This window comes from Oryctolagus cuniculus, chromosome 14, assembly GCF_051225735.1.
Source record: "Oryctolagus cuniculus isolate XC-2025 breed Fujian yellow rabbit chromosome 14, ASM5122573v1, whole genome shotgun sequence".
In the NCBI taxonomy this organism is placed as follows: Eukaryota; Metazoa; Chordata; class Mammalia; order Lagomorpha; family Leporidae; genus Oryctolagus; species Oryctolagus cuniculus.
In genome coordinates, this window is record NC_142880.1 from 9565389 (window position 1) to 9574980 (window position 9592).

At 42.0% G+C, this 9592-nt stretch overlaps 1 protein-coding gene and 1 non-coding gene across 2 annotated transcripts; both read left to right on the plus strand.

Moving 5' to 3' along the window:
* Positions 1-5936: 5936 nt before the first annotated feature.
* Positions 5937-8502, plus strand: COX7C (cytochrome c oxidase subunit 7C). The gene is made up of 3 exons (XM_017344576.4): positions 5937-6111; positions 6921-7064; positions 8399-8502. Exons 1-2 carry the CDS (start codon positions 6037-6039, stop codon positions 7035-7037), a joined length of 192 nt encoding a protein of 63 aa, XP_017200065.1. The 5' UTR covers positions 5937-6036; the 3' UTR covers positions 7038-7064; positions 8399-8502.
* Positions 8250-8312, plus strand: LOC127492882 (small nucleolar RNA Z39). The gene has a single exon (XR_007922711.1). It is a non-coding gene; the product is annotated as a small nucleolar RNA Z39 (small nucleolar RNA).
* Positions 8503-9592: the final 1090 nt, after the last annotated feature.

Sequence of the window (9592 nt, forward strand, 5' to 3'; positions counted from 1 at the left end):
GTAAGTCCTGACCTCTTTTTAGGGATTTTTTAATAGCAATCTGAGAAAGCAATTCTACTAATTTAGGGACCAAATGGCACGATGTCCATTAGACTTAAACTATTCAGGAAAAAAAATTAAGTACAGAAAGAGAGTAAGTGCAATTCATAAAGAAAATGAAGTAAAATACTAAAAATAGGAAATTTTATTTAAACATAATAGGTGCTTCTTGTACTAATATTATTTGTTTATAATTATTTCAAAAGTTTTATAAATAAAAATAATAATGAAAAAACATTCCAGGAGTTCCTCATCGCCTCCATAAATGTGCCAGAACCTGAAGTCTCCTACATAAAAGACCCAACCTGAGCGACATCTGAGTGACTGAGAGAATAGGAGCAAATACTTGGATTGACCCGTTGCAAGCTCTGGCAGGTTTCACTTCTCTGTAGAAATAGCATTTCCAGGTTTGGGTTCATTTAATGGCTCCACAATCAATGCCTTCAAGTCTCCCAGAAGATAATGGAGATGAAGCAGATGCACAGTTTCAGAATCCTGGTGAGTCACTGGGATCACAGGATCCGGCTTTCTGAACCGCCTTTCTATCGCCCAGGTGTGCAGCTGTCTCCAGACCTGGAGCGTAGCCCACTTAAAGCTCCAGCTGCCAATCTGAAAGAGCTATTTATTCAGTCTTGTGCAGCAGGAAATGGAATTGCAAGTCATGAATAGCATGCACAAGTGCACACACACACACTTGAATTCATACAGTCATGTATGAACAGAATTTCTCCGCCTTTTCTTTGGGGCACAAGCAATAGGTCTTCCAATGAACTCAATTAGGCCATGGAGTACAATGATTATGTCAGAGACTTTGAAATCAAAAGTGATTTGGTTTAGATCCCAATTCCAATGAAACCTCACAGCAAGTTATACAGACACATGGAGTCTGAGAGTCATCTATAAAACAAGGATGACGTCTGTGTTTTCTCTTTCAAAGTATAGATATCAGGATTAAGTGAGATCTTAGACCCAATCCCATGATAAGAACTGGATCATGCCAGCTTTTTTAACATCTGTTAAAAGGGACACCTTTTATTGAATAACAATATTCTTTATCCTTTTGTTCATGCGTCTTAAATTTATTAAGCACCTACTATTAAAACACTGCCCTTTTGCCTAAGAAGCATATAGTCTAGTAAGAAGACACAGACTTATCTAACTAATCACAACGAATTCCATCACTACTATAAAAGTATTATAAATCAAATTCTAGGTGACCTGAAAGGAAAGAGAACTTGATTCCTCCTGGGGGTTTTAGGAAAGCTCCCTAGAGAAAACACCGTGGGTGTGGAGTTTTGAAGCTTACAACAAAAGGAAAAGGAAGTGAGGGCATCTTACAGAGTAAACAAGATGAAGAGTGAACTGTACAGTTTGACCATGAAGTTAGCATTTTCCAAGAGGTTGTAACTGAATCATTCAGAAGACCAGAAAAGTATTTTGCAATCTTTTGGGTTTTTTTTGACAGACAGAGTGGACAGTGTGAGAGAGAGAAAGGTCTTCCTTTGCAGTTGGTTCACGCCCTAAATGGCCGCTGCGGCCGGCGCACCGCACTGATCCGAAGCCAGAAGCCAGGTGCCTCTCCTGGTCTCCATGTGGGTGCAGGGCCCAAGCACTTGAGCCATCCTCTGCTGCACTCCTGGGCCACAGCAGAGAGCTGGCCTGGAAGAGGAGCAACCGGGACAGAATCCGGCGCCCTGACCAGGACTAGAACTCAGTGTGCCAGCGCCGCAGGCAGAGGATTAGCCTATTGAGCCACGGCGCCAGCCAGTATTTTGCAATCTTAATAGCCTCAGTAAAATCACATTTTCTCCTTTCTCTAAAATTGAGGTTCTTTTTTCCTTGTAGAAATGTAAAACTTCAAACAGATGTTAACACAGATTCTAATTTTTAACTCAGTAGTAGCAACAAGTTATATAAATTCAGGACCAAAAGAAAGTTTCATGATGCAGGATGGAAACATAATTTCTTTACCAAATAATTTATTTTTAAATAAACTTGAACCTAGTCCTTAAAAATCTAATACAGTAGATGTTGAGAGAAATGACAAATACTGCACTTTAATTTTTGGTTATGTGGTTCTATATAATGAAATTTCAGTCTCCAAAGACTCATGTGGGTGTAGAAAATACACTGTTCTCCCTATGATATACACTCTATCTACTACTTAAAATAATTGTGTTCTATTTTTAAAATATAACTTTACAGTAATCTCATTTCCCCAAAGATGTTTTCTGTTTTGTACCAATCAATTCATAAAATGTCTCATTTCTCTTAAAATGCATTTCATAGTCAAAGTGTATCATACTAAATCCAGATTCTCTAGGGTGGTTCATATTTTTCTTGCCAGCTATTATGACATGAAGACAGATTATTAGCTGCCTATATATGAAATAGGGCATGATGTCTGAATCAGGTTTCTATTCCTATATAACAAACTACCGCCCAACTTACCGGCTTAAGGCAACAATTTATTATTTTCTCTTACAGTACTGGGGGCTGATTGGCTCATCCAGCAGCTCTTGTTTAACATGCTGCATGTAGTTGAGGTCAAGTCTGACCATAGTTGGAGTCACCTGAAGACTAATTCATGTTTTGTGCCTGGGAAGGAATGACAAGGTTTGCTTGTTGGGCATATCTTTCTCCTGCCTACTTCTTCTCCTCTACCTCTCCTTTCCTTTCCTCCCTCGACCCTACAACTCCATAAAACGTCTTTTCCCCTTCTCTCTTCCTTTTCTGCCTCTACCCATTTCTGCACCACTCCCCAACATGTGGCTTTTCTCTATGACTAGCTTGGTCTGCTTCTTGGCCTTGAAATCACAGGACAGATTTCTTACATGGCAGTTGACTTCTCTCAAGACAAGATTCAAGTTGCCTGGGTGGAAGGAGCAAGCATTTTAATGAATTAGTCTCTCAGGTCTCAGCATGTGATTCTGCTGCATTCTATTGGTAAAGTTGGTCATTAAAGCTAAAAGTAAGTGCATTGGACTGCACCACTCAGTGGGGAAAGTTACAAGGAAATTGGGCTCATCTTTTATTTACCACAATGCCTATTCAAAAATGGAATTTGCTAGATTTCTTTAAATTTTTCTTTGTTCCATATGAATTTAAGGAGACTAAGATTAGCATAAAACTCCTAAATTCAGAATATGTTAATTAGTTTTCTAATTCATTCATTGCTTTCTAATCAGTAATTAATATAAAAAATATAGGAAATATAAAGTTTTTCTAGTGTTCAGATTGGCTTATTGATAAAAACGTTATTTAGAGAGTATTTTGAAGTAGTTATCAAGAACATGCTCCATGAGTATTATCTGGCCATTAACATAAAAGTCAGGAATCACATCAGGACTAACTGACCCCAGTTACTTCCAGTCTCATTCCATTTTAGCTCACCACTCACAGGAAATATCAAATCTGCAAAATGCATTTCTGAAATCTCATTCTCTGGAATACCTTCAGCAAATGGAACCACTCTACTTCCTATACTTCCAGTGCACAACCCATCTTCATGACAGCTAGAGAACTATCAGAAAAGAAGGGCTCAAGAGAAAGATGTGCATTAAGTCAAGATAAATATTTTAAGTGACACAACCAAGTTCTCATCTACAGATCAGTGATGAGAAACTGTGTTCTTATGGCAGCTAGAAGACAGTGGATTTCCTTAAATGAAGCAGTTGTATTACTTCTAGATGTCTATTGCTGCATAGCAACTTACCCCAAACTTAATTACTCAAAATAATGATCATTGTATTATACCCATGAATCTGCAGATCAACATTTAGGGCAGGGCTCAACTGGGCAACTGTGCTCTATTCCATATTGACTGGGATCATATTCAGTGATATTAGCTGGTGGCTGGGCTGGGCTGAAAGGCCCAAGATGGCTTCACTCCCGTGCCTGCCACCCAAGTCAGCCATCTTCCTTGGGTAGGTTCTTGGAGATTCTCTAGGAGGCAGAGAAAACAAACTGCCTACACGAGGCTCAGGAGTCCCAGGCCAACGTGTTTCATGCGGCAGGAGAAGCCACCAATATCCTTAGGCCTGGGACACCGGCACTTCTTCTATATTCTTTTGGCAAAAATAGTCACAGGGGAACCATCCACATTTAGAAAGAGAAGATATAGATGCTATCTCTTGATAGAAAGAATTTGAAGCCATATTTAATTTTCCACAGAGCCCATGAGGAAGCAGACAATTCTGAAGCCATATGGTAGAATCTCTGGCCTGCAGATTCCTAACAGCTCAAAACCAGATACACAGAACAGATTCAACTAATATGAATGAGAATCATCAGTGAGCCCTATCTACAGATAGTATTAGTTAGATTGAAAAGTAGAAGTGAGACATAACATAAAGCTTTCCAAATACAGTTAAAGCATTCTTTTAATATGCAAAGACATTAAATGGAATTGTTAAAAAATAAAATGCATATATTCTGTATATATTAGGGCAAAGACACCATCTTTAGTACAGGATATACCTCACCATTCACTTAGAAGCTAATCAGAACACTAATCTTTAAAGGTTTTCTGAAGAAGAGGGCATGATTTTTCTCTTTCAAAAACTAGAAAAAGATTTTAAAAGCATACATTGTGTAACCAGTTCTCAAAACAAATCCTAACTTTCATTATTTAATTTTTTTGTTTTATTTCACTTGTTCTTTTAAAAAATATTTATTTATTTATTTAGAAACAGCTCCTTTTTGCTGGGTCACTTTCTCAAATGCCTGCAACAGCCAGGCCTGGGTCAGGTGGAAGCCAGGAGCCAAGTAGGCAAGGACACAAGTCCTTGAGCCATAGTCTGCTGCTTCCCAGGGAGTACATTATTCGGAAGCTGGGATCAAAAGCAGATTCCGGATTCCAGGCACTCAGATGCAGCCCTCAGTCTTAACCTCTGCACTAAATACGCTTAAATCTCACTTGTTCATTACTCCGTATAAATGAGCAAGTATGTACTGAGGCACTACACTCGCTCCCAGATGAATAACACTGTTTAGGTTAGCTGGACCCCTCACAGTCTAATCAAACACCACTTTCCCAGGCTTATTTATCACTGGTTTCCTCGCAGTCCCCTGGAGTGAACAGCCACAAGGAACAGACATATAATTACATAAGTTGGGTTCATTGTGTGTTGTACCAAGGAAGGCCACAGACCACCAGGAACGAGGGGCCCCCGCGGCCCTCGGTCAATGTTGGGAAGGCCCGGGCTTGTTTTCCCATGACTTCTGACCATCTTATTAAATCTCGCGGGGAGGCAGAAAGGCCTGCCCAGGGGCTGTAACTGGTCAGAAGCGTAAGTGCCGCATCACACATGCTGTTTATCTCTGTGGCTTGTGCAGTGTCTGCGCTCAGGACCCTGCAGGCATCAGCTCTCCTGGTCTACGGCGGCGGGGCTGGCGCTCTGTGACTGCCCCGGAGGCCCGGCCCCGGCCATCCGAGGCCGACTCTGAGCGGGAACGCGTCCCGGCCTCTGCCACATTCACTCCCCTGTGTCTGCGGGAGCGCTCCGGCTCGGGTTTTCTCCCAGGTCCCTGGCGTTTGCACTGCTCCTCCTCTCCCAGCTGGGACAGAACAGAGCAAAATCACAAACGGTGTTGGCTGGGAGGATGGGTTTATTTTCCTGTTCCATAAACTGCTGCCCTTGACTCAATGAAATCGTTTCGGGAAACAGACCCCAACAATCCTAAACCTGAGGTCAAGGAAAGAACCGAGTTCTTAAGGAACCACCGCCGCAAGACCCAGGGGTCCGTTCTTCCGGGTGAACGGCGCGAGACTTCATTTCCCACAATCCTGCCTCTGTGCTCTGAACTACAACTCCCACAATCCTCGGAGCCCGCCACTTGGTCGCGTTTCCGGATGTCTCTGCGACGTTCGCTTCCCATGCTCCTTTTCGGCCCTTACACAGGGGAACAAGGTCGTGCAAGGAGCGAGGTTTCGTGTGGTTCCGCCATTTCTCCTTCTGCGGTCTCTGTGCCTCGCGCAGAGCTTCCAGCCGCGCCATGTTGGGACAGAGCATCCGGAGGTTCACAACCTCCGTGGTCCGTAGGAGCCACTATGAGGAGGGCCCAGGGAAGGTTAGTGTGAAAGGGTCCCAGGTGGGCTAGGGGAGGGGGCTCTTGGGCACGAGCTGCGTGGAGAGAGAGGGCAGGCCGGAAACTCAGAGAAGTAGGCTAGCGTTCCGCTTCTCCCAGGTCGACCCCCAGCGACCGCGGCAGTAGCCCCGGGAGGACGTGGGCAGGTGCAGCCGGCAGCCCTACCTGGCCCCGTGGGCCGCTGCCCCGGCCGAGGTCGGCTTGGCCCGGGAGGCCGCCCGCGGCCGCCCGTGTTTGGGACTCGGGCCGAGCTGGAGGTCATCGGACTCTGAGTGAAGGTCATTGGGAACGGATGAGGAGGAGAGGGCCTGTGCTTGCGGATCCAGCCTTCTCCAACCAGTTGTCTTGAGTTAGGAGATCTGGCTGCCCTCAGGTGCAGCTGGGGTAACCTCAGGTCCAGGTCATTGAAATGGCGGCGTCCGCAGCAACACCCTTGGGGAATCCGCGAGGCCTGCTTGGGAAGTGCAGGATTTAGGGCGCGTGGCTGCTTGGTTATGCCAAAGTCAGAAGGTAATGCTGTCTACAGGGCCGTCTGTCTCCTGGGTGGAGAGTTGCCATCTTACATCTGAGTTCTTAACACGACTACCTGGTGCTGGCTGGAGTCAGATACTTCTTAGCTGGTAGTGAGGGTCAAAGGATTAGGAGGGTAATGTCTAAGAGGATGAGGGACGTGACCTATGTGACCTGAACGTGTGACGGACATCTCCAGCGTTCCCTGCGGACATGACTTTGGATCTGCAAAATGAAACTCTGACTTTCTCGTTTCGTTTCCTGTTCTTTTATTCCAACAGAATTTGCCATTTTCAGTGGAAAACAAGTGGAGGTTGCTAGCTATGATGACCTTGTATCTTGGATCTGGATTTGCTGCCCCGTTCTTCATAGTACGGCACCAGCTGCTTAAGAAATAAGGATGTTTTAGGTCATCCGTTTAACAGGTAATCCGTGGTTTTTCTGATCTCCCTAGAGCTTTTTTTCTAAGTCCACTAAAGCACTGAAATGCTTTCAGTTTTATACTGTACCACACCACACCGATTCCTGGAGTTACGAATTGATAAACCTATAACCAAATATTTCCTTGACCAAAGCGGCTAGTCTTTATTGAGTACCACTGATTGTCAGGCCCATTATACTTTGCTAATCCATAAAGATGTTAAGTTGCCCAACTTCTGATAACTAGTGTTGGTGGACAGGATTCTTGCCCAAGCAGTCTTGTTCTAGAGTGGCTTGTAAACAGGTAAACTGATTAATATTGTTCTGTCTTGAGAAGTTTTACTAAAAGTAACAGTGGCTTAGAACACTTCTGTTGAGACTGTAAAGTGTTCAGTTCTGCTGTTCTCGTCCAGTGTTTTTTTTTTTGTTTTTTTTGTTTTTAAGATTTTATTTATTTGAAAGAGTAACACAGAGAGTTGGAGAGAGAGATCTTCTATCTGCTGGTTCACTCCCCAATTGGCCACAGCAGCCGGAGCTGTGCCAGTCTGAAACCAGGAACCAGAAGCTTCCTCATGGGTCTTCCCATGTGGGTGCAGGCCATCCTCTACTGCTTCCCCAGGGCATAGCAGAGAGCTGGATCAGAAGTATCGCCCATATAGGATGCCAGCCCTGCTACGCCACAGCACCCTCCCAAATCGTTTTTAAAATCTTGTGTTGGTAATCCTAACTTAAGTTGTGAAAACTCCCAAGAGATTTTTAAGAAAAAAAGTTTCTAGTGCTGGTGGAGTTAGTCTCCTATGATGCTAGAGTTATTAATAGTCTGTGCCTGATCAGCTCAGCCAATTTGGGAAAAGTTAAAGCTTCTGAAGATGGTTTTCTCATGAAGGCGTTGGTTTTGAAGGATAATGGTTTCACAGCACCATAGGCCATTGTCCCAACTGAGAGAATAGCAATAGGGTACAGGTTGAGAAAGCCTGGAGTGTGTGCCCAAAGGAGTCTTGCATATTGCGAAGAACTGATCTGTGTGTGAAAGAGAGCTTCTTAGATGATTTGTGATGAGTTTCTCAGCAATGCTGTGAGAAGCTTAGTGGGATAATTGGAATTAGTCCCAAAATATACTTCAGAAAGTTAAATTCTTTTTTTCTTAGTTTAAGAAGGGAGTGATTTATCCATCATATGGAAAGGTTTTGGTGCATATGATGAAGCAAATCAGTATGATTACAATCATGATACTGTAAACGCTTTCTGATGTACCAGTTAAACTGACAGTTTATTGATAAAAGTAGATGGTTTTAAACAGGATATTTTACTGATGATAATTTTTGCTTTTATTTTGCAGATAACAGCATTTCAAGAGGTTCAGTCTCTGGAAAATGGATCAAACTCTTGAACTCATAGCATACTAGATATGTTTGTAAATAAACTTACGACTTGAATGCTGAATGCCTCTTCTCATATATAGGGAATGTGATAATTGAGTGTGTGCTTGCTTTATGATTTGGATAATATTCCAGTATTAGTTTCTTAATCAAGATGTGTATGATTCAACTTGTTATGTGACCTCTTTATTTAATTTTTGCTCTTTTGGATTAAGGCATTATTGAAAATTGATGATATAAAAGAAATGCCAAGTTATCTATTGTCTATAACTTTCTTTTACAGGGAGAGAAAAGATTTAAGAGCTTCATTTTTTCCCAGGCCTATAGCATTAAAGATGAAATTTTTTGTCTGATAATGGTACTGCTGGCCACTATTAATCTTGTTGAGGCTGAATAAAAGTATTTAAAATGGAAGAATATACTGTAGGAAGTATTCCAAACTTACTATGGAGTTTGACTAGTAGCAAGGGGATAAAAGATAACAGTTGAATTATGCTTTAAAATCTTAAGGGCCTAGTTTGTAGGGCTTTGTTTTAGGCAGGGGAAAGTAATTCGCAATTGAACATTTTAATAGTTTGGTTGCTTCTGAAATAAGAGTGGATGAATAATGTAAAGCAGATTATAAACTGGTAGTCTCTCTGGCCTCCAGATTTTGGTGAGAGGATGCTATATGTTTCTAGATAACATGTATTTCTGGATTCTTGAACAGTTGCTCAGTGTGGTTCCAGATCTTTTGATAGAACAAAATAGGTGCCTACACAGCACTTATAATGTTAGGCATCCTCTTAGCCTTAGTGTAAAACCACCTGATTTGCTAAAACTTGAAATTTTTATTCTGTTTATATGCTAGTGCCTGTCTTTAGACTCCTTAACAGCCTGCACTTGTGTGTCAGTTTGTTTTGATTAAGTAATCATAAATCTAATGTCATGGTTGAGAAAGTTTTTCTATGAGACAGTAAGATTTCTTACCTTTGGAAAAAGTAGAAGCAAGAATAAGACTGTAGGATTGATAAAATGATCTTGTGATTTCAAATCTTTGCTCTATAATTAAACTACAAATTTAGCCATCTGTGTGGGTTTTCTTGGAGGAAATGGGCATAGTATTTTTTGGGTTGTCTTAAAATTGAGCTATATAAAGAATTTTTCATTTCTGA

Bases quoted from the DNA above. Each gene is read 5' to 3' on its own strand.
- COX7C (XM_017344576.4), top strand. From the start codon at position 6,037: ATGTTGGGACAGAGCATCCGGAGGTTCACAACCTCCGTGGTCCGTAGG. The intron at 6,112-6,920 runs GTTAGTGTGAAA...TTATTCCAACAG, and splicing joins ATGAGGAGGGCCCAGGGAAG to AATTTGCCATTTTCAGTGGA.